Source organism: Callospermophilus lateralis, chromosome 6, assembly GCF_048772815.1.
Source record: "Callospermophilus lateralis isolate mCalLat2 chromosome 6, mCalLat2.hap1, whole genome shotgun sequence".
In the NCBI taxonomy this organism is placed as follows: Eukaryota; Metazoa; Chordata; class Mammalia; order Rodentia; family Sciuridae; genus Callospermophilus; species Callospermophilus lateralis.
Window position 1 is genome coordinate 58290518 of NC_135310.1, and position 25603 is coordinate 58316120.

Genomic DNA, 25603 nt, shown 5'->3' on the forward strand with positions numbered 1-25603 from the left:
AAAGAAAAGAAAGGAAAAGGGACTCTATCTGACACTGTCTAACCTTTCTCAGCCAATACCTCCAGCTCCAACAGCAATATGGCGCTGCTACTGGGAGCAGACACTGTTACTCCTTTTGCTCTTTATGAATCTATACTTGCCAGGCACCGTTCTAAACACTGGGTACAGTGGTGAACAAGACATTTTCCTCCCTTCGTAGAGTTTACATTCTGTTTGAGAAGGTTTTAGTCATTAGCACTCAGAGGAGAATTGATGCAGGGAAAGGGGAGGGTCAGTGATTGGAGAGGAGGTTGGCATAGGTGGAGTGGTTGAAGAATGCCTCTTTGAGGAAGCAACTGTTAGACAGAGGCTTCAGTGAACAAGCCATGGTACTGAGATTTTTTTTTTTCTTTTTCTTTCTTTTTTCCTTTTTTTGGTGCTACTTGCTGCTGTCTCCTTCTACCTGGAACTATAGTGCAGTAGCACATAATAGGTGCTTCATAATATTTTTTTAATATATTTTTTAGTTGTAGTTGGACACAATATCTTTATTTATTTATTTTTATGTGGTGCTGAGGATCAAACCCAGTACCTCAGACGTGCAAAGCAAGTGCTCTACCACGTAGCCACAACCCCAGCCCCTTTGTAACTTTTTTTTAAATTAATTATTGAGGGAATATAGAAGAACAGTTGTTCCAACTAGAGATAATAGCAGATAGTAAGCTCTTGCATAGTAAGCATGTTTGGCATGGTTGAGGACTCACAGCTACCTTCCTGAGTGTCAAACTCTAAGCCCATGTGGGCTACTAGGAGGTGAGAATGTGACGTCTCCGAAACTGGGCTTCTGGATAGTGATAGTTTAGGTTACCTCCTATCTGCCACTGCTAGAAGGAGAAGCATGGCCCTGAGGCCACGGCCAACTCATTCCCCATTATCTGCTGTAGGTGTCTGGAATTTGTTTCCAGAGAACCTGGTTGATGGAAGGCTGGAGGACACTCAATCTAGCCTCCCAGCCTGATGCTCCAGTTTCATCCTCAGTATCTCTGACAAGTGGCCATGTTCCTTTTGCTTGTGCTTTTTCAGTAGAGGAACCTCACTGTCTTATAAATGCGGGCCATTACTAGGACTACTACTACTTTTTTTCTTCCTCCTACTCCTCCTCTTCTCCTCTCTCTTCCCTCTTCCTCTCCCCCTTCCTCCAGCTTAAGTTAAATTGATCTTTATAACTTCTGCCTGAGAGTTTCAACTCTGAATTTACCTGTAGTAATTTGTTCTTCCTTCTAAGTAGCAGCTTCTTAGAGTTTTATAGCAAGAAGAGGCTTTGAAGTCCTTCAGTTTACCCCTATCATGCAGTTGAGAAAATGAGGGACAGAGGATTGATAATTTTTTTGCATGTTCAAAGTCATGCTGTGAATCCTAAGTGAGAGAGGTGGGTCTACAACTTGGCCTCCATAACTCCTTTTCAGACAGTGCTTGTTCTATGATATCGGACTGCCCTTACATTTTCTTTTAATAGTCTCATATATTTATTTAATCAAAAGTTTGGAACAAAGTAGAAACTTTTCTTATGAGAAGAACGATCATCTGGTAAGGTCATTGTACATTTTATATCGGTTAATTTTTATTCATCTTTCTTTAATTTAATCCCTTGAAAGACTCAAAAGTCTCAAAGTTGGCCAAAGCTGGTTTTAGAACCTTTGATGTTTAACTTTATCCAAATGAATTGGGAAGTGAAAAAAGATTTATCCAAGAGGAATTCATCAATTGATTTACTTAATTTATACACATGCATTCTCTAAATAGATCTTTATTTTCAAAAGTATTTAAAAGCTTTAGTGGGTTTTTATCCCTTTTAAGTAGAGTTTAGGGATTATAGCAGTTTTAGGTTAGATTTAAGCATTTGAATATCTGTCAGTTCTTTGGATTCCAGTATGATGATTTTTTTTTTTGACATGTTAGAACAGAATTGAAGACAAGAAAGGCTGTTGAGATTTATGCATCCCCTTGATGCTATACATAAAACCAAAATTCCAGAAGGTAAAGAGGATGCTTCTACAAGTGTTTCTGAAGATGGCAAGAATAAAATCAAATTGTTCTTATAGATGAGACCCTTGCATACTTTTCTTTCAAGTACTTGTGTGCACTAAAGAATACTTTGGGCTGGGGATGTAGATCACTGGTAGAGTGCTTGCCTCACACTCGTGAGGCCCTGGATTCAATTCCCCAGTGCCACCAAAAACCAAACAAACAAACAAAAAAGAATACTTTGACTTACACTGAAAGGATTGCTTTGTGGTTTTTTACAAAGCTTAGATCAGGGTTCCTCAACATTTAACACTAAGTTCCTTAACTATTGATATTTAATTGATACTTTTTTGGTGTGCAGTCTATTGAGTGCATTGTAGGAAGCAAAATCACTCCTGGTTCAGAAACACTTAGGTCATTCTTAAAGTATTAAAAAAATGATATGATTTTTATGACAAAAGAAGGTTAGTCACATTCAGTTTTACTTGGAGACAAGTCATCAATTCAGGGAGTGGCTTTGTCCTTTCTGTCAAAGGAGCCATCCTGGGCTAGTGGCACAGTGCAGCATGGTTTGTGAACTGTCTCTGAGAAAAACCCTGTAGCCAACTTGTGATGTGAGTGAAGGGTATCAGAGCCTAGAGTGAAGACTGACAAGGATGTTTTGATTTGATTTTTTCCCCACCAGGTTTGATTTTATTCTTGATAATGTTGGTGGATCTACTGAAATGTGGGCTCTCAATTTTCTCAAGAAATGGTCAGGAGCCACCTATGTGACTTTAGTGACTCCTTTCCTCCTGAACATGGACCAACTGGGCATAGCAGATGGCATGCTGCAGACAGGAGTCACTGTGGGCACCAAGACATTAAAGGTAGGAAAGAGAGTCTCCGTGAGAGCAAGCAGAAACCTCAGGTGACTAGAAATTGGTTTGTCACCTGGCCCTCTCTTCTCTTGGTGCCAGCATGGACTCTGGAGTCACACTGACTAGTTTGAAATTCTGACCTTACTTCGTGGCTGTGCCACCCTGTACAAGTTACTTAATATTTCTAAGTCCAATATCTTCACCTGTAAAATGAGGCTAATGATTCTTCTGCCTTACTGCATTGTTGTGAGGATTAGATGAGATAATCCATGTGAAGAATGTGGCATAATGCCTAATATATAAAAAGCTCTTATTAAATGTTAGCCTTGTTATTAGATGTTATTACCTTTCTTGATTTCATTGGATACATCATCCACTTCCTTCCTGCCTGTACCTGATAGCCCTCTCCATTTCACCAGCGTTCACATATATCCTCTTATATGTAAAGGTGGAAACTTCATTAAAACGGCATATGGCTGCTGTTGGGATATATCACTGATTCCTAGCCTTCTGACCTTTAGAGGTCTTAGAGGCTTTTTGTTGAATTTCAGAAACCTGAAGGAAATTATGCTCTTATTTCAGTGAGGCTGCAAAGGCCAATGGAATGATCATGCTTTTGCTGGGATTATGGCAATTTGTTCTAACACTGCGTATCCCCATGAATATGAAATACTCCCTAATGGTGACATTATGAAAGTTTCTGGTACTCAGTTAGTCAAACTGACCATTAATAAGCCACTGTTACCAGGGCTGTTTGGAGTTATATCACTCACACTGAAGGCACCTGATGAGTGGGAGATTAGCATATATCAGCCTTGGTAATGGCACAGATTGACATCGTAGCCTATTGTCATCACAATTGGGACAAAGGCTTATGCAATTTCAGATTATGAAATTTTGATGATAATTATAGATCATTGAATTAGTGTTGAAATAGAACACATGATAGAAAAAAATAAAGATAAATTCTACTCTTTTAATTAGACAGAATACTTCAGACTCGGTAAAAAGGTGGTCCTCCCACCATTGAAGTTTCCCCCAGCCCTTTAGTAGCTTCTTCATGCTAGGAAATAGTTTAGCTTTTTAGGGGGTAAAATTTAGAACTTTGGCTTGTTGAATTCTGTAAATGAACTAAGTATTTAGAAGTAGTATTGAAAAGCTAGTTATGATAGAGCAGACCATAAAACAATTCATATGAAATATGTATGGGTCACAGAGATGAGCAATCCAAGCTCTGCTTTCTGGTGTCTTCCATTTTGGCTTGATTCAGACAGCAGCCAGAAACAATGCCTCAGGATACTTTGTAGAAAGAAATCTTAACTATCATATATCTCCTCTTTCTCTTTCACAAAGCCTAGACTTTCCAGTACTTTAAAGTACAAGTTTTCTGTAAGATTTCCCAGTTTGTACTCCAGTGAGACCTCTCTCACAAGTTAACATTCAGAATTGTTCTCAGAGAGTAAAGCAGGTATTGCTTCCTTTGTTTTCTACTTTCCACCTGCTTGAAAGACAATAATGGTCATGCCAAGCAGTTTGTATCCAACAGTTTCCACTGCCTTTCTGAGACTGTGCACAAAGCCTCACTGTCATCTTCCAGCTCTCCTACCTGCTTTACTTTCTGTCCTGTAATGGCCTGGGAAAAAATACACAACCCTTTTAACAGAATATAAAAATTCGGCTATTACAGGCCAAGTTTCACTTTGCAGAGTAACATGCTTGTAAAGAATTATAGATGTGGTAGTTGTGACCATTTCTGTTCCTTATTTAATATCCTAAACAATTACCAGGATATTTTAATTATAGCCCATGAGGCCAGACCTTAGGGCGAAGTACTTGAATAGTCTCCTGAGGTTGTCATTAAACTGGGCCCACTTTCAGCTTGGGCCATTTGCATTGCTTCTGCTATATAGCCACATTAAGTATTCAGAGGCTGTTCCCCACCTCTCTCATGTCACAGCACACAGAAAATGATAGTATTTGAACAACATATTGAGGCTGCTCTGAGTTAAAAGCCACCTACGTAGAGACTTCTACTAGCCCAGGCTCTGTCATGTTACCTTGAGGATTAACAGGAGTCTATATCTCATCACACCTATTATAGAGTAAGCTTGACTCTTCCTACCTGTTGTCCTGGGGTAGACATTTTGGTGACTTTTCACTCACAACTTTTCCAGATTGGATGATAAACTATGTAGTCACTCAACTGTAAGCCACTGCCAGCACACTAGGTGGGAAGCTCTGCCTAGGCAGCAGCTTAGTTTAGTTTTTATTTTTTTCTTCCTACATTCTTAAACTCTGACTTGGTATTGTCCCAGTCTTTACGTTCGGTACTGAACAAATATTTATTGAATACCTTTTATGTGTCAGGCATTTTATATGCATCCTTTTTAAAAAAAAATTTAGATCTTGATGGACCTTTATTTTATTCATTTATTTATATGTGGTGCTTAGAATCAAACCCAGTGCCTCACACATGCTAGGCAGGTGCTCTACGATTGAGCTACAACCCCAGCCCCATTTTATATACATTCTTATTTTATCTTTCCTACAACCCTGTCAGCTAGGTGGTCGTGGTACTGATGCTCTATAGACCAGGAAACTGACTGAAAGAGGTAGCTTGACTGAAATAACAGTAGTAGCTGAGCTAGGGAAGCAAGGAGTTCCATCACACAGCCTCATGCTGTGATGATTTATGCCATGCTGTGGGAATGTCAGGCTGAGAGTGAGCTCAGTGAAATAGAAGTCCAAGCTCACCTAACAGTTGCAGGTCAATGCAAGGAGGGCAGCAGCATAGTACTGAGCTGACCCCAACTCCCTCAGCAGTTTGGTTGGACGGGTGGTTGAGATATCATAGAGAACCTCTGTTTACTTCTGTATTAGTAATGGACCACCTACCTCTGACATAAAGAATAACAGTTACAAGTGGTCATGGCAGTAACTTTGAACCTTCTCAGTGTAAGATTTTTACTCATCTTGTCTCATAATAGATGGGATGGCTTGGTATTTGCCATAACTGTAGGGAAAATCCAGCCGTGGTGTATATGGAACTTTACATTTTGTTTTGCCTTTAAAACTGCCAAGTTCTTGTCAGAGCCAGGAAAAAAAGAATGCAATTGGGCTTTTTGTCTAAGATCATATTTTTGTAATTCATTGCCCCTAGAGCATTATTGAATTTGGTAAAAATCTCTACTGGTACTTCAGAGATCTTTTCAAACCTTATTAGAGAAAGCGTAGAAGTCCTAGCCCCTAATTTTCCTTTGAGAAACAATCCACTGTCAAAGACTATTTAGACTGTCATTTAAGGAATGCTTTCCTGTGCTTTCTTGTTCATCACTCACAGCTTAGAGAAGCCTAGGTTGACATAGACATCTCTGTTCATTTATTTCTTAAACATTTTGGAGCATTTGTTCTCTGTCAGTCACTGTGCTAAGGTACTAGGCATATAGCTCATGTGTCAGCAAGAAATGGGAAATTGGTTTGTCTTATACATCTAGAAAATGCCTTTACCTGAATTTGCATTTAGTCAGATTTTATCCTTTTGTATACTTGACATCTTTTTTTCCTTTTTAGCATTTCTGGCAAGGAGTCCATTATCGCTGGGCCTTTTTCATGCCCAGCGGTCCATGTCTAGATGAAATTGCAGAACTTGTGGATGCAGGAAAGGTAGGTGCATCAGTAAACCTTTTATTTGGAAACCTTTTATTTGGAAACCTTTGTATTGGTGGAGCATTTCTGGGAGACCTGCCCACCAAGTCTCATCAATAGAATTCTTCAGAGGTAGGCTTGGCCAGGACTTACAGTGCCTTACATAGCCAAGTTTGTATCTTTGTCTCTATCATCCTGGAAATCACAGATGTAGACTGTTCAGTCTGGAAAAGAGTTTACCTATCTAGTTCACCCTCCTTGGCTTGCAGACAAAGAGACAGACTTATGGAGGTTACATAATTTTCCCAAAGGCTCTTCGTTAGATAGTGGCAGAGTTGGGATTTACAGTGGATGTTATTTTTGTAATTTTTTTTTTTTTTTTTTTGGAAGTAGTCCTGAAAACATGGCACTTTGGGATGGCCATACCAGTACAAAGGTGAGAACACATCTGTGAGTTCAGTAGAACTGCTCATGGAGCTGACTTAATCTGAGGGCAGGTACGCTGCTTTCCAGATGAGAAGGGGAATCTCAGTCCCAGCACAGCTGGATAAGAATTAGATCTCCCAGTCTCCTGATTCCCAAATTACTATAATAAAGTCCAGAGCAAATAAATAGTATATCTGAGGTCAATGGCCAGGACACAGGTAAGGATTGATGAGGGTTGGGTTGTAGACAACTAGTATTCTCAGGCTACTAGTGTCTCCTTTGTAGAAAGGGACTGGTGCTTTGAGGCTGGTTATCCCTTGCAGGGATCTTGGTAACTGAAAGTTTCCTAAGCTGACACCTGCTCATTTGGGCTCTTAAACAGCCTTAACTGCCCTAACTTTCCATCACTGGAAGAATAACCCAGAAAATAGACTCATATTCTGGTGCTGATATTTGTGATTTTATTGAGAGATTGTATGGAATTATAGGATGGAGAACCTTGTATACCTTAGAAGGTTGCATGAGATCATAACTACAATGATTCTCATTTTACCTGGTATTAGATAAGAATACTAGCTCAGGAGAAAAAGGGATATGCTCAGCTTGCTAAGTGGGAGCAGAACTCGGTGCTTTCTCCCCACCAATTCAACTACCTTCTCAGTGCTTGGGACTGATTTCGACTGGGTTTACATTGTCTTGTCCTAGTCATTTTACAGTGGCAGAGAAAGGGGTTGGAGCAGGGCCAGCATTGCCATCACATGATTTTCACTCTCATGCTTGGAAAACCCTCCTGAGGAGTGACACCCCTACTTAGAAATCTCTTGCTTCCCCTGCCTTTTCGTGGATGTCTAGGTTTTCATGTGTGCTGAATAGAAACAGGGGCTCAGCATTATTGTGATTGTGTAAGTTCCTCTTTGTAGGGGTCTCTCACATCCCATGGGGATGTTTATTTTGTTTCTAGGAAGAAAGAAATGAACTATCATCAAATAAATAAGCGCTTCATGTGACTGAGCCCATTATTAGAGAGGTCTCTATCTTCCAGAAGTCCATCATGTGATTGTGCCTGTCCTAATATCTACTCCAAACTGTCCACATGCTTACCATTGCTCTTTTGTGTTCAAAATATTGTGACTCTCTCTACCTGGAAATTACTATTTACCCAACAAAGATGAGAGGTGGCTTGTATATATCTACCTATTAAGTTTGGCAGATAACTGGTAGAATGGCTGAAAGAGTACATGATAGAAAAAGATGTCCTTGAAATATCCTTAAATGATGGTGGCCAAGTAGATATTCCTCTTGCCTTCGATTCTGCACTCTCCTACCCACAGGCTGTTGGGTTTGGGAGTTGTTTCTGACAATGAAGGACTCTAGGACTGTGCAAGTTGAGAGGTGACGCCGGATGCCATGAAAGGTTGGCCATCCTTTTGCATTCCTGCTTCTCTGTGGTTGTGAGAAATCATTGTTTGTCTACCCTGGGAAATTGGGAAAAATAACAAAGCAGATTTTACATATGTGCAGTTAGTAGATATTTACTCTACTGGACAAAGACGTTTAAGTTCCTCAAACTTTGACTGGGTGCTTAATGAGTCTTATTAGCAGGTATCTGATAGAGGAGCAGTATTTCTTTTTTGATAGTGTAAAGTCACGAAACCACAGAGCCAACTATTTTAAAATATGTTTACATTTTTAAATAAAATACTTTTCCAAGATTCAAAATCCAAGAAATAGGGAAACTTATTTCAAGTAATCATCCTTTGACTCCTGTCCATCAGTCACCGAGATTCTGTATGTCACACACATCCAGTGTCACATTTCTTATGTATTCCAAAGACATTCTGACTCCAACAGAAAAATTCCTCTCCCCCTTTCAAACACAAGTAGATAACATGTTGTTCTGCAACATTTTAACAACCTATTCTGAACTTTGTTTCACATTAGGATATAAATACTTTCTTCATTCTTTATTTTATAAACAGCCACATAGTATTCCTTTGTACAGGTGTATTATCAATATCATTCCAGTCTTTTTGCAGATAATGCTTCAGTGGCTAATCCAGTATTTATGTTAATTACGTAATTGTGAGTATGTCCATTTCTATTCATGAAAATGGAATTGTTGAGTCAAAAAAGCATATGCATTTATAATTTAATAGGTATTACAATAACCAGTTTTGATAATCTAGTTTTTATATTCAGTGTCTGGAATTTTCCATGAGGCCTATCTTCCAGACTCCTTTTCTCTTTATTTACCTGTTGTCTTGCCCTTTTGCCGGTTTTATTTTATTAGAGAATTGTTTCTGGAAATATAAATACAATATGGCACTGGTCACTTATGACTTAAACTGTCCTGATTAAAAAATAGTATCTGAGCTGGTGTGGTGGCACACACCTGTAATCCCAGTGGCTCGGGAGGCTGAGGCAGGAGGATCTTGAGTTCAAAGCCAGCCTCAGCAAAAGTGAGGTGCTAAGCAACTTAGTGAGACTCTGTCTCTAAATAAAATACAAAATAAGGCTGAGGATGTGACTCAGTAGTCAAGTACCCCTAACCTTAATTCCCGGCACCAAAAAAAAGTATCTGGATTAACAAGTATTATGATAGATTCTTGTTAGCTCTGTGTGCCCCAGTAAAAATGGAGAAAGCACAGAATTAATGCCCATAATAATGAGCACTCTCCATTCACAACAGCATCACCCTCACACTATTGTAAACACCAGCTGTGACTTTGCCTTCTCTCAGTAGCACTAGCTAAAATAAAATAAAATAAAGGTATGCTGTTCCTCTACAACTACAAAAAGCAAAAAAATTTAGTGATAACAGTTAAATAATAAATCCCTCATATAGCTTCAGTGTTTTCTGCTTGTGTACATAATCACCCAAATGTTACACAGGTGGAGTTTGAATTTATGATATTTTATTATATCTTCTTGTGTTTCTCAGTATCCTTCAGGACTTTGAAGAGGTGACCAGACAGATTCATGAGACCATAGTCTGCTCCTGATAAGAACGACTGTGTTTTGAGGGAAAATATTTATACATATTTGCTTATTGCTTTCCTATTGCTATAACAAATTACCACAAACATGGTGGTTTAAAACAACACAAACTTATTATATTACAGTTCTGAATGCCAGAAGTCAAAAAAGGGTCAGCAGCACTACATTCTTCCTGCAGGTGGGCCGGAGGGGAGAAGTTGTTTCCTTGCCTTCCCCAGCTTCCGGGGGCTGCCCCTGCATTCCTTTACTTATAGCTATATCAGTCTGACCTCTGCTTCTGCTTCTGTCATCATATTTCTTTCTTAACCCTCCTGTCTTCCTCTTACAAGGACCCTGTGATTCCATTGTGCTCACTTGGATAATCCATGATCCCCCTATTTGAGGATCCTTACCCATCTGCAAAGTCCATTTGCCATGTAAGGTAACATATTCACAGGTTTGGGGAATTAGGATGTGAATATTCTTGGGGACCATCATTCCACCTTCCACAAATATCTCCAAAGGATAGGAAAGGAATTTGAAATATTGGTTGCCCTGAGAAAGGAAACTGGATGTCCAGGGATAAAATATGGGGATGTTTTTCATTTTACCCTTTTATCTTTTTATTTATCTCACTATGTTGCGCATGCTAGTCTTGAACTCCTGGACTCAAGTGATCTTTCCAGCTTATCCTTCCGCGTAGTGGTGCTACAGACTTGGAAACACCACACCTGGCTCCCTTTTACTTTTTATATTTGTGCATATATTCTTCATATATTTTCCCTTTATATATTTGTACATATATATTCTTCATAAAATTATTAAAGCCTTTTGATGCCATGCACTTAATAACTTAATGTTCACAGATCTCTTCAAAATCCTAGGTGACCAATCGAGTTTCTTGGTTGAGGAATGATACAGACTTTGTTTTATTTTAGCCAGTATCAGAAGAGTTTCTATGTAACGTATTTAAGTTCAATTCAGAATATTCACAAAGGGCCCCTAGCATTCTACTTCAGCCAATAGGGTGTGGAGAGATTGGTTGGCCACATAGAGTTACCCTTTGAACAGTGCTGTCCACTAGAACTTTCTGTAGTGATGGAAATGTTCTCTGTCTACACTACCTAGTACTGCAGTCACCAGTCACATGTGACTATTGAGCACTGAAATGTGGCTAGTACAGCTGAGAGACTGAATTTTTCATTTCATTTGCTCACTTTTGAGGGTTTCTGGGGATTGAACTCAGGGGTGCTTTACCACTGAGCTACATCCCTAGCCTTTTTTATTTTTTATAAGACAGGGTCTCACTGAGTTGCCAAGACTGATCTTGAACTTGAAGTCCTCCTTCCTAAGCCTTCCAGATCACTGGGATTATAGGCATGTGCCACTGTTCCCAATTTGTGATTAAGGAGCCATGTCTGTCTAGAGGCTACTGTATTGGGACACTGACAGACTAAGAGTGCGTTCTCTCTCTCTCTCTCTCTCTCTCTCTCTCTCTCTCTCTGGTACCAGGATTGAAACCAAGGTCACTTAACCACTGAGCCATATCACCAGCCCTGATTTTATGTTTTATTTTAAGACAGGGTCTTACCTAGTTCTTAGGGCCTCCATAAATTGCTGAGGCTGGCCTTTAACTTGCAATCCCCCTGCCTCCTGCCCAAGTCTCTGGGACTATAGGCACACACCACCACCCTTGGCAACACTGCCACTTTAGAGGTAAACATAATGAGTTCTGAGATAGGTGATTTCCCAGGCCCTTCTTGAATGGCCTAATTTAGCAGAGGACTGTGTTTTAAGCTTTTAAGTTTCATGTTACAACTGGATTTTGCTCCATGGACAGTGTAATGACTAGAGATTGAATCCTAAGAACCATTAGAAGATGGTTAGTTTGCCAGATATGGCAAGTATCTCATGAATCTTTTAACCTTGATGCTTCTGAAGTTTTTCTGGTACTGCTGAAATTGTTTCTATGTATACTGAGTTTTTCCTCTTACCTTCTAACTGGAAGGAGTGTCTTTTCTTAGGGGAATACCTAGGGACAAGTATGGATTCTTTTCAAAACTCCCTTGGTGAGCACCCTCATCTGCCATCTCCTCCTATCTTACCACCTATCTTGCAGCTTTGAGTTTTCCATATGGGGGCAGGAAGTGTCTAAGAAATAGCAAATTGGAGCAAAACTCACCTCTTCCTTTCGTCCTCTTCTTATCTCAGGAGACTTAGTTAAAGTTGTCATCTTCCCCTTTATACCAACCAACCCTGGACACTGAGCCTATCACAGAGGTCAGGACATACCTGTCCAAGAAGGGGTGCTGGGGCTGTGCCTGGTACCCATCCACAGATGTGTGGATTTTTTGACTCATACCAGGAGCCCTCAAGTCCTCCTTGGTGTCTATCACCTGTCAACCTGTCCTCACACTCCACCCTCAGATCTGCATCTTCTTTGCCTTGTGGAGGATGAGGCTGAAGGGTGAGAGAAAGAAGTAAGCAGAAGGACTTCCCAAACCACATCCATCCCATTTGACAATGAAATCAGGGGTCCCGGGTCATAATTTTGGCTCTGTTCCTGACAGCTCTGACTTCATATGTACTGCTCAGCCACTCACATATCAGCTTCCTAATCTATCAAAACAGACTTGCTGAGATATTTAGATCCATTTTGGTTCTGATGTTTTATATTTCTTGTTGGGAAAATGGGAATGGAGGGAAACCCTCTTGCCTGCTGCTAGTGCTATCTATGCTATGTCCTCTGTCCACCAGCAATCCTGTTCTTGTGGTGGTGAAAAGTCCTCCTGTACCCTCCCTTCAAGGGGTGAAGAGGGTTTCTGCCTCCGATAGGAGGCTGGCCCAGCAGCTGGTAAGTCCATACTTAGTGAGATCCCCTTTGTCCCTGTGTTGTAGAAGGGATATCAGGCAGCAGGTGCTAAATCTTGGAGTCTGTCTGGGCACAGCCTTTAAGGAAGGTAAGGTATACTCAGGAGACCCATAATTGGATCCAAGACAGATCAAGGGCCTCTGCGGTAGACATCTCCCAGTCGACTGTGAGCCCCGGGTGTCTATGTGGCGGGAAGCCTGGTATTGAGCCTGCCTGCTTTATAACAGGGCTCCCTGTGCCAGGTGGACTATAGCAGTGTCATCACATAAATGTCCCCACTTCACTGTGAGTAACCTTTCTTTCCCCTCTCTGGATTTTAACTCTGATCCCTTTGTTCTTAACAAACAAGCATTCGCGATCTGATGTGAGGCTGTGCACAGACACTGTCTCATTATCCAGTTAATCTCCATTTGCTGTCACATATTCAGCCAACAGTGGCATTTGCCTGCCTATAATTCGAAAGCTTTTTTTTTTCATTGTCACTTATGGGACTTGCTGAATGACTCATTATGCCATGGTCAGCCCTCCTGGGTTATTTGCCACAATGGGCCTGACCAGCCAGATCAAAGTGTGCAGTCACTGCAAGCTGCCTGGGTCATCAGTTCAGCCTCTGTGGCTCTGGGCAGAGCTCTGAAGTGAACATGGCTTGATGGCTTGGGCAGCTCATTCTGGAGTGGAGCCTGTTTTGTGTTCCTGCTCTGCATTAGTCCTAGCACTTAGAAGGCAGGCACTTAGTCAACATTTGCAGAATGGATGCATGTGTGTCTGATACAAGTTCTGAACCCTGAGAATAGGGCAGAAAACAACAGCAATTTCATTGTAGTTGTGTACACACATTTCCTGGGAAGCTTATTTAAAATGCACCATCCTCTTCCCTACCCCTAGAGATTCTGATTTTGTTTTTCTAACAGGAGACCTAGAACAGTGGAGTTTAAGCATGCATTCAGGTGGTTCCTTTTCCAGATAAACAGCATCCCCAAAACTACATCCCAGGTTCAGAAGGTTTCCTGTGGGACATAAAGGAATCAACCTGAATGACTTCCCTCCTCTGACCAGAGAATACAAGTAGGTTTCATCTAACATGCCAGGCAGATCAGTTCTTAGTGGTTGTGGTGTTGAAGAAGGTTTTGAGGTCATGCTCAGCACCTTGGGGAATTATCAATTAGTGATGTCCTCCATAAGCAGATGGAAGTGTTGGCACATGTGCCACACATCTGTCATCTTGGTGGCCTAGACAAAGGATCTAGAGGCCACATTTTTAACTGGCACAAGTAAAAAAGGCCAAGATGCAGGCTATGATGTCATTATTATCCTTGGCTTCCTTTCCCTTCCTTCTAGGTGTAGAGTTAGAAAGCTGCACATGATAATGAAAAGTTCAGCAGGTAGTGGTGAGAGCAATGATGATGCACCAGATTGAATCCTGCCTTATCACTTAGGTGTGACTTTAGCAATTTATTTAATTCTGTGCCTTGATTTCTTCTTTCAAAAAATGAGAATAATAGTAATACCCATCTCAGAAGGTGGTGATGGGTTTAAAAGAGGTAAAAATATAGGGATCCCTTAGAAGAGTCCCTAGTATGTAGTAAGGACAGAACACACCAGCTATTGCTTTTATTTTGAGCTTATTGTGATTCATGGATACAGAAGAAGATTTAGATCTTTGGAGAATGTTTGGAGTTTGAGATGATTTTGGGGTATCTGGGTTCTACGAGTCATACCAGGGAGGATTGCACTGGTTGCATTTGAATGTCACAAGAACACGTCTTCTCTTAGAAAAATAAAATGGTTGTCAATTGTATGAGTTGACTTGTGCCTCTGACAGCTTATTCCTGCCGCTGGAGTTATGGGAGGAAGGCCAGTGAAGTATGCTGTGGATAATTACTGACTTCTGCTTAAAGTTTTGAAAAGGAAGATTACAATTTCATTTTTGTATGGGAAGAGGGTGTTACTTGGAACCTACTTTCAGAAGGAGGTTGCTGGCAGTAGTAATGGTATGTTGAAGAGAACCAGCAGCACTCTAACCATCAGTGAGCTGGCTGCAATGGCTTTCCTGTAAATTCTAACCAATTGTGCCACTGTTTAGCAGAGCTTCCCAGGGCAACTATAGCCTGGGACAGTTTCTCCCGAAGCTCCGAGAACTCACATAAGACTTCTGCTTCCCACATTTTGGTTTTCACCTAAGTGATATTTATTAAGCTCCTACTATATGCCTAGCATGATGCTAGGTGTTGGGGAAAAATACAAAAGAGGTGGTTTATACCATAAATGCTTTACACTCTGGTTGAGTGGATAGTCAAACATTAACAGATAAAAAAAATAAAAAACCTCTACTTAGTCTGCACTATCTGTAAGGGGACCCAGGGAATAGATAGAGCAAGGAGCTTGGGGCATTAGGCTCCTTTGGTATTTCCCTTACAGGGTGACCTAGATGTGTTCTCGGCTATAACAAGTATAGCTCTGAGAAGGGCCCCCTGGTCCCTGGAGCAGTTCAAAGGGAGAACACACTGCAGGCTAGGGGATGAGGAAATGGAGTGTGGGATCCGAGCTGGGAGGGCCAGAGAAGAGGTATTTCTGGACTGACTGACTTGTACTGGCAAAGGTACCAATATACTGTGTTCAGAAAATGGCAAGGAAACCATTTTGGTGGAGCATAGTATCTGCATGGGGCTGAGGTCCAGAGTAGTGGTCTTTGAATACCTGTTTTGGGGGCTGTTGCAGGGTCCTGAGTAGAAAAGCGACATGACAGCATAGAGCAGAAGTCAGATGGAGCAAGGTGGAGCTGGGTCACTTCAGAGAAAAGAGAGGCGATGAGGCAAGAGTGGAGGCAGCAGATATGGCTGGGCATGAGCGCTTCACTGTGGCAAAATGGAGAGAGACCTGAGAAAGACCAGCCTTGAGGGATATTGTGAAGAAACTAATTATAGATGTCACCTGCCTGGAAAGATGTCGGTGTTCTGATCAATCAGTCTCTTCTTGTATTTTACAGATTCGACCAGTTATTGAACAAACCTTTCCTTTTTCTCAAGTTCCGGAAGCTTTCCTAAAGGTGGAAAGAGGACATGCACGAGGAAAGACCGTAATTAATGTAATTTAAATAAATACTGTTTGTGGTTTAGTGATTGTTGGCTTTCTTATTTGGTGAGTGCTTGTGATCCATACTTTTTTCTAGCCATCCCCCTCAAACATTTTTCCATATTAGGTTAAGTTCCATGATAGGCTAAAAAATAAATAAACACACCTTTTTTTTTTTGCCAGTGACTTGCCAGTGGTTGATACAAACACTTGGACTTGGTCTGTAGTCAGTGAGAATTGCATATTCTTTTTAATCTGTTCTTTCACAGCAGCTTTGCAGATTGCTGTGGTACCTTCTCTTCTAGCAACTCAAACCTTGTTTTATTATGATAATGTTTTTAAGGTCCTAAAGCTTGGAGTTTGTGAATGGATACCAGCATGAAAAGTTATTAAAAAGCTTGCTCTGGACTGGGAGCATAGCTCAGTGATGAAGCACTTCCTTGGTGTGCATGAGGCCATCCCTAACATCACAAAATAAATAAGTTTGTGAATTGAATAAAATAAAAACTGGTTTCTTCTTGAATTCATCAGTGAACACTTTTTAACTGGCTGCCTTAGTTTGGATCTGGATGTCCCCCAAAGGCCATGTGTTGGAGCTTGTTCTGAGCTTGTGGTGTTACTGGCAGGAGTGGAACCTTTAAGTGGTAGAACTAGTAGGAAGAAGCTAGGTCACTGGGGGCATGCCCTTGGAGGAGATACTGGGATCCTGGTCCCTTCCTGCCTTCTTTGCTTCCTGGATGACATGAAGTGAGCATTTTCTTTCACCATTTGTTTCCACCATGATGTGCCGTTTCACCACAGGCCCCAAAGCAACAAAGCCAACTGATGTGAACTGAAACCTCGAAAACTGAGCCAAAATAAACATTTCCACCTTATAACTTGATTATCTCAGTTATTTGTTACAATAATAATTTAACACAGAAAATTGGTACCAAGAAGTGGGATCATTGCTGTGACTATACTGATTTGATTCAGAAGCCTTTGGAATTTGTTTGCAGAGAAATTTAGAAAAGTTTAGAGAAGCAGATGATAGAAAGCCTAAAATGCTGTAAATGGAATTTAATGAGTGATTCTGGTGATGGCTCAGAAGGCTAGAATGCTGACAAGAATGCAGATAGTAAGGCTGCTGATGAAGCTTCAGATATAAGTAAGGACACTATTAGGAATTTGACCAGCAGCCATCTGGATTAAAAGTCTGGCAAGTTATATTTTGTCTGTTCCCTGAGACTTTGTGTAAGGCTGAATTTAAAGGTGACAGACTAGTTTATCTGGAGGAGGAAATTTCAAAGCAACACAGTATTTAGTTAGCAGCACAGGTATTACTGGCTGATTTAGCCAAATTCACAGTGAGAATCAGGAGCAAAGAGGAGCAGTGTTGAAAAATTAGAAAAACCTGCAATTTGTCCAGAAAAGAAGCTCATTTCAGGGGCTGTCAAGGAGGATACTAAAGAGATCAGCTTAATTAAAAAGAAGTCAAGTACTTTGCACTTAGACAATAAGATGCCTTCAGGACATCTCAGGAATTGATTAGAATTTGTTTTGAGGAGAGTCCTGGGGGCACTCTGCTTACACAGAGCTACCTAGGGAATTATCTCCCTGGGATTTGTTTCTTGTGTTTAGCTATAAAGGCACTCAGGCCACTTTAGCAGTGGTTTAAACCAGTGGCTTAAACCAGTGGCTGTCATTGTCTTCATGATGCTGGTTTTGTAGGTATGCAGAATGCAAGAGTTCCTGGGTCACTGAGCCTTCTACCAAGATTTCAGAGGAAAGCCTCGGAGGCTGGGCAGTGTGTGGCAGGGTCAGAGTCTCTGAAAGCAACTCCTAACAGGGAGATACACAAAGCTTAAGAGTGAAGCTGAAGTCATGATGGAGACCCCAGGAAGTTATAAATGCCAGGTACATGGAATACCTGTCAGGAGAAGCTGCTGTCAGGAAAGAGAGCCTAAGAGAGTGGTCATGTGGGCTGCAGCCAATAAGGCTGCACTTTGGACCTCACATCACACCAACTGTCCTGGTAGATATAAAGCTATGGGATTTAATGTTTGCCATGCTGGGTTTCAGTCTTGGTGTGTTCCAGTCCTCCCTTTGTGTGCCCCTATTCCTCCCTATTGGAATAGAATATTTACTCTGTCCCACTGTACCCTAGAACTATATGTTCTTTTGATTCTTACGGGTGCTCACAGCTTAGAGTTTATCTTGAGTCTCAGAGGAGACTTTGGACTTGGATTTTTTATTTGTTTTTGTTTTGGTGGTGCTGGGGATTGAACCCAGGTCCTTGTGCATGAGAGGCAGGAACTCTACCAACTGAGCTATGCCCCCAGCCCTGGACTTGGATTTTTGATCAGTGGTGGAACTGTTCAGATTTTGAGAACTCTTAGAGATGGAAGGAATTCATTTTGAACTGTGAGGTGGAAATAAGTCTTTGGGGCTAGGGTGGAATGCTATAGTTTGAATCAGGAATGTTCTCCAAAGGCCCATGTATTGAAGTCTTTGTCCCTTCAAAGTCTGTAGCCATCCTGGGAGGTGGTAGAACCTTTGGGACCTAGTGGAAGCAAAGTAAGTAGGTTATTGGAAGCATGGTCTTGGAAGGGTTATTGGGATCCTAGCCCCTTCTTACCTCCCTGTTTCCTGGCCTCCATCAGGTAAGCATCTTCCTTCACTGTGCCACCCCAATGTGCTCCTCACCACAGGCACAAAAGCAACGGATTCAACGGACCATGAACCAAAACTTCCAAAACCATGAGCCAAAATAAACATTTCCTCCTTATAACTTGGGTATCTCAGGTATTTTGTCACAGTAACAGTAACCTAACACACTTTGTTTTTATTCCCCTGCTCTACTGTGGTTATCACAGACTTATTAGTTTTGAATCTGTATGGTCATCTTTAAAAGTCTGGCCTGATTTGATTGCTTAATCTCTTAATATTCAAAGGTAAGGCTAAAGTTTCTAACTTTCTTAAACCCTGTTTTTCATAAGGGCTGGGTCTCTTTCAGCAATTGAAACATGCTTCTTCTCTGGGGACCTTTCTGGGGAAATTGCCACCATTCCAGTGGAGTCTAGTTGGCCATTATCTGACCTCACATGACTGCATTTAGGTACAATACACCAATACACCCGTCACAGCATGCACTTCAGAATCTCCATTAATGTGTTTTTTATTGACTGTTGGACTCACCTCCATTATCAGGCCTTTGGTACTTGCTTTTAGTTTTTGATGCAGACTTGTTTTGAGAAGATTTCACTTTGTATTTTCCTGTTAGATACTTATTTGGTAGCATGTTGGATATGGGCTTTTCTCTAGAGTTGTCTTAGCACAAATTACTTCAAAAGAAAAAGATGTTTTTCTGTTTGTAAAAACTAGCTGCTCTTAATTTCCTCCTGGAGCAGTCTCCACTCTTGTCCCTGAGGGCAGTAGTGAGGAGTTAGGTACTTGAGAGAGGAGATAGGCCAGGACCTCACTTGTTCTCTAATGCAGTTAAAGGGTGGTCAGCAAAACCTTCCCTGCGGTCACACCAGGGCCCTGAGCTGGCCTCATCCTACTCTGTCAGACATTTATTTCACATTTTCTTACTGACCCTTAGACGTGGTTAGATGAGGGCTTCTGAATGGACTGTATGAGATTTCATCAATATAGTTAACCAGAAACAAAGTTTATTCAAGAGATAAATTCAGCACAGGTTATTATAGAATATCTTACCCATCATTCTGTAATGATACACACAAAATGCCTACAATCAGAGCTCTATATCTAAGAATGAGACAGACATGTTGGAGCTGTTGTACATGTGCAAACATTATTTTAAAACTGAAGGTAAATTATTCTAATGACCACAGTTGCCTACAGACTTCAGGGAGGATCACATTTCAGAATTGGAAACACCTGAACTAATGAAATGGAAAGATTTGTTCTACTTGTAACAAGAGCACCGGTATTCAGGAACAAAGACATGGAAAAAAAAAAATAAAAGGAAGGATGTATTCAAGGAAACATTTAGCAGTTTAGTTCAAAACTAGAACCAACAGAGCAGCAAGGGAAACATTTCCTTTGCATTTTTGAATTGCTTATGGCATTCACAGGCGCTCAGAGCTGTAACCTATGGCCAACACCAGCCTTCAGGGTCTCTTTTACTTTCTGGACATGAGTGCTGATCATCCCCTGCAGCTTTGCACACCTCTCTGCTACTAGAAGGAAGTGATATCAGGGCTGCAGTAACCCCAGCACCTTCAGACCTGAGCCTGTCCCACTCAGTAGTGCCTGGAAGTTAGGTTAGCAAAAATCTATAGAACATGGCTTCAGTACTTGCAGACAAGAAAGGAGAGGCTAATAAATTAGGCCATGATAATACTGTTCCAGTAGCAGCTATCGGAAAGGCATTAAACATTCACTTGTGATATCTAGAGCAGCCCCTAGAATAATCCAAATTCTGCTAATAAATGTTAGCAGACATGGACATGAAGTTAATCAATTTACTAATTTTTAAATATTAACTGAAAGAAAATAGTATTTGTTTATACTTATAATGTCTCTGAACATATAAGGCTTTCCCACTTTATTATCAAGCATAATTAATGGTTTCAGAAAACATTAAGGCCAAGGACCAAAGGTACAGGCCTAATAAAGCATGTTTCTCAGATGCTCAATAGTCTTCTACCTTACAAACTTAGGCTTTTATCCTTCCCTTTAAAGTAGAAGGGATTTTTAAGTCCACAAAGTAAACTTGATCCTGTTCTCTCCATTACAATCTTTGGAAATAATTTTGTTTTTATTTTTTTAGAGAGAGAGAGAGAATTTTAATGTTTATTTTTTAGTTCTCAGCAGACACAACATCTCTGTTTGTATGTGGTGCTGAGGATCGAACCCGGGCCGCTCGCACGCTAGGTGAGCGCGCTACCGCTTGAGCCACATCCCCAGCCCTGGAAATAATTTTAAACATTCATAATCTTGAAGTCTTCCTATCGCATCTTTAAACACCCCCAAAGCTGCTAGTGATGCAACCTGTTTTAGTAGCTACTGAGAGAAAATGAAAGGCAAGAAATGAAAGGAGGACAAATTATTGGTTTAAAATTATTGCAGTCTTTTAAAAAGATGAGATGATTCTCCCAGCCACGGCAGTGTCATTTAAGATGGAAGAAGTCCATCCACTTTCCACTTGGCTCCTCCATCAGTATTGTCCTTTGTGTTTCTTAAATAAGGCAGCTGGAAAGACCTCCAGAAAGGTTCCCTCTGTATCCGTTGTTCTGGCTCATAGGACCATGGCTTCCCACACTTGTGTTAACTTCTCTTTGCTGGCTGTGTTGAGGATAATGTGATTCTGATCATACTGCGCACCCCCTGAAAGAAAGAAAAGAGGAAATATGCCCAAGGTGAAGGGGCAACAGCAGACACAATTTATACCAATACTCCAGAGCAAACGCACAGGGCGTGAAACTACGTGTTCCAAGGAAACAGCAGGAAGGAAGCCCTGAAATCCTGTGGGATGAGAGGCTCAACCTGTCATAGGCCAGTCTAATGAAATTCATCATGGGGCCCGGCAGCTTCCCATGGCATAGCCTACGCGATTCTTTTTTTTTTTTTTTTTTTTTTTGACATTGCTGACATTTTATTAGAGAAACATTTTTACAAGAGAGGCAAATATAATTATTAAAAATCACATGTAAGCAAAGTGTTAATCCAATATATAAAATTAAATATTTAAAATTATGAAATATAGTTGTAACAACCTCTGTGGAAAAATTTGAATTCCTGAAAGAAACAAGATATTTTATAAACAAGATGTTTTATAGAAAAACACAACTTAACAAAATAAAATTTTGATAAGAACAGCATTTTAAAAGACCAATTTCCATAAAACAAATAGAAAATTTGTCAAGTGCCTGTCACAAAAAATCATTGGCCTAAGATATTTTTTCAAAGAAACTTTTTGTAAACCAAAAAGAAGAGGTAATTCCTAGGCTATTTAAACTGATTTAGAACATAAAACAAATAAAACTTCAAAGTTCTAGCAAATGAAGGCCAATGTATGGTCCCTCTTACCATGTCTTAAACTGGGGCAACAGGGAAACATCTAGAGAGGGGGAAGAAAGCAAAGAGACCACAGTGGAGTCAGTGGTGAGATCATGAATTTGAGCTCCTAGTGAGGAATAAACAGACCTACACTGGCAGAAAGGCAGTGGGAGTGGCTATCAGAGGCAACAGGTTTCTCGTAAATAATGAAAAAAAGTTGGTATGAAGTCAAAGGAGAGGATTTAATGATACCCAGAAGTATGCACAGAGACAGGAAGCACTCCCACCACTGGGAACTTGGCATATGAAAATACCTAGCAGTTAAAATGCTAAGTACCTTTGTACTATAAAAGTAGTGTCATACACCTCATAACTTTTCTTCACCAGAATGTCTGCAAGAAGACTTTCCAAGGATACTTATTGGAAACTTTTGATACTTTGTTAAAACCAGCTTCTTTCAATGGAGAAGTATCCTTTTTTTTTTTTTTTTTTTACCCCTGATGGAGAAGTATCATTAACCCAAAAAGGCTTTCTGATTTTCTTTCCATTATGGAATAAACATCCTTTCATAGACTTTATCTTTATTTAGCATAAGCCTCTGCACCAAGGAGCATCACCAGGGGCTTCAGGGAAATAAAAATCTGTGTGTCTGGTTGCAGGGCATGATTGGTATTGAAATCATGCTTCATCATCAGGCCAAGAAGAAATAAACTTCTTCTCTCCCTTAAATCATTTGTAAAAGGTCTGAAAATTTATATGATAGACCAAGGCAGATGGGGAAGGAAGTCATCTCTTATACTTCTGTAAGAAATCGATTTGTCATCACTAATAGTCAAGAGCCTCTCCAGGTACGTGCAACATGGAAGATAAGGTACAGGAGCAAGGTGCCTTGAGCCTTTTGATATCCAAGTCAGCAGTAGGGACTAGTAAATCGTACACTCTCCACCAAGGCGCAACATGCCCCACTGAGGTTTCAGAAAGTAGTCAGGGCACAGGGCCTTCTCTTTTCAATCTTAAAGATTACAGAATTTGTCATTGTTTTGTGGGGATCAAATCCAGGGGCTGTACTGCTAGAGTCCAAGATAAGAGTATCTTAATATACTTTTTATGTGTATTATACCAATTCTATTTGGACTCATGAAGACTAGAAAGATCTTGAGAAATAATCTGAGTCATTAATTTGCCCTTGGGAAGAATTTAATCATTCCAGACTTTTTTCTTCTCTCTTTTTAGAAAATAGGTATATTTCAGGGCTAAGGGTAGAGCTCAGTGGTAAAGTGCTGGATTCGATATGTGAGGCCCTGGATTCAATTCCCAGGACCACAAAAAACAAATACAAGGAAAAATCAGGTAGATTTCTATTGGACTATGTGATACAGAAGATAGTGTGGGATGGGTAGAGAGTATAAATGACTAAAACACAAACACCTTTAAAAAAAAAAACAAAAAAAAAAAAACATGTATTTGGGGACCGAAAGACACTACGAGGGTTTTTTGTTTGTTTTAACTTACCTTCCCATACAACATGTATAAATGGTGTAAATGAGGCCACCAGTTGTCCTATCATATCTACACTACCTGTGTACTGAAATCACACACATGCCTGCCATGTGTGTGAAATGACTAAATATCCTAATTTTTCTAACATTTCCAATTTCATCACCTTTCTTTGTCTTCCCTGGGGGATTTTGAAGCTATCTTACATTGAGGAGTGCTTTTGCCACAGAGTTGATCAAATAAGAATAAAGGCTTGAGTCAATGACTCTTAGCCAGTTACATCTGAGTTCTTGGCAAATAGAACTGAGGAAGAGTAATTTGGAACAAATTTTCCATCCTCTTTAAAAGAAATCAGTAATATTCCCTTAAAACACATAACAATAGAAAGATATTGCCTGGAAGATATCCTCCCCACTTTGGTTCATTTTTAGTTTTTGTGATATACAGTTGTTTCATTCATCTACTAATAGTATAATCTTGCCAGACTTTTGATGTGTTTTAAAGTGCGCATGAGTCGGCTTCCACTGTTACCATAAGATAAGTCCTGGAATAATACAGGACTATCCAAACAACTTCCTCCCCAAACAGAAGCACAGAAGAAAGACACTTGATCTAGTAAGTGTTAAAGCAATTAACAGGTTCTGGCAATTTGAATGGTTCTGGGGTAGCTCACGGAAACCACAGGCTCCTACTAAGTGCATGGAAGAGGACAGATGTGCTTATTATTTTCCTTGCATTGAATGTGGTCAGTGCTCTACTCCTCCCTGTCCAGAAGATGGCATCATTCTCCCACATGCTGAGAAATTTAAATTCAGTGTAACAAGAAATTAAGTAATTTTTGCAGCTGCCATACTACATATTGAGACTTCACAAATATACAGGCCACTGTCCTTACTCATGAGGCACTTGACTAATGTATAACCTATTCTAGGGAAGGGGCTTTGAGGCCCTAGAGAGGAACCTCCTAGAGTCCCAAGTTCAGGTCAGAGCCAAGGCAGTGGTCACCATTCACTTTGGTATTCCACAGTTCAGCAGAGAGCCTGCCACCTGGTGGGTACCAGTGAATACTGACTGTTGAAGGAACAAAAGGAGAAAAGCTCGAAGGATTACAGGGACCTTAATCCTGGACATAGGGCATTAATGGCACCTGTAAGAAACATGAAGGTTTGCCTAGCCTTCTTTTGGGGACTAAATATATCTTAGTTTTTCTAACATTTCCAATTTTGTCACATTTCCTTGTCTTCTCTGGGGATTCTGAAGCTATTTTTATGGAATGAGGAGTGCCAGTGCCACAGAGTTGACCAAAATAAGAACAAAATAAGTGACTGTTAGCCAGTTTGAATTTTGAGTAATCTTCTCAAAATTGTAAAATGGGTATTTTTGCCTGTCTGCATAGTGAGAGAAATCTGTTGTATCAAATGTGATATGAGGGATGTATGCTACATAGTAGCTCATTTTCTGAATGTGAGACTTATTTTCTCATATGCAAGGATCCTATGCACATTTTACATGATTTTCTTGTCCCCATCCAGGCTGCAAGTGCATTGCTTAATTTGTGCTCACCCTCTGCCTTCATTCAACTTGGTTTGTCTGCCTGTCTAAGCACCTTTCCAACTTCTCAAGTTCTTTGTGATTTTAATTTCACTGTTAAGTGGATTGGCCACTCTACCTACCTGGAGATCACAGGAATTGATAGGCACTTCTATCCCTAAGCAGCTACCAAAACCCCTGATAAAAAATGTTCCTGATAAGAAGCAAAATCAAGAATCAATAAATGAGATGATATCAAACTAAAAAGCTTCACAGCAAAGGAAATAATCTATAGAATGGGAGGAAAATATTTGCCCCCTGCACCTCAGATAAGGTTGTTAATTTCTGGGACATACAAAGAACTCAAAATACCAAAAAAAAAAAAAAAAAAACCCACAAATAAACAAATAACCGAATCAATAAACGGGCAGACACTTCCTACAAGAAGAAATTCGGATGGCCAACAAATATATGAAAAAATGTTCAACTACACTGAGATTTCATCTCACTTCAGTAAGAATAGCAATTGTTGAGAATACAAGTAAGAACAAATGTTGGCGAGGATGTGAGGAAAAAAGTACACTCATACATACATTGCTGGTAGAACTGCAAATTGGTGCAACCATTCTGGAAAGTAGTATAGGAATGGAACCACCATTTGAACCAGTTATCCCACTACTAGGCATCTATCCAAAGGAGTTAAAACCAGCATACT

At 40.3% G+C, this 25603-nt stretch overlaps 2 protein-coding genes across 3 annotated transcripts in view; one reads left to right on the forward strand and one right to left on the reverse strand.

The window, feature by feature from the left end:
* Rtn4ip1 (reticulon 4 interacting protein 1) overlaps positions 1–15898 on the forward strand; it is a 44893-nt gene extending 28995 nt beyond the window's left edge. For both annotated transcript variants that reach the window (XM_076858380.2, XM_076858381.2), the window contains exons 7-9: positions 2690–2873; positions 6435–6527; positions 15770–15898. In XM_076858380.2, coding sequence (XP_076714495.1) covers positions 2690–2873; positions 6435–6527; positions 15770–15877 — 385 coding nt within the window. In that variant the 3' untranslated portion in view covers positions 15878–15898. The remainder of the gene's footprint in view (positions 1–2689; positions 2874–6434; positions 6528–15769) is intronic.
* A 3588-nt stretch (positions 15899–19486) lies between these two features.
* Crybg1 (crystallin beta-gamma domain containing 1) overlaps positions 19487–25603 on the reverse strand; it is a 50968-nt gene continuing 44851 nt past the window's right edge. Inside the window, exon 20 of the mRNA XM_076858382.2 lies at positions 19487–21189. Within this exon, the coding sequence (XP_076714497.2) occupies positions 21101–21189 (89 nt within the window). The 3' untranslated portion in view covers positions 19487–21100. The remainder of the gene's footprint in view (positions 21190–25603) is intronic.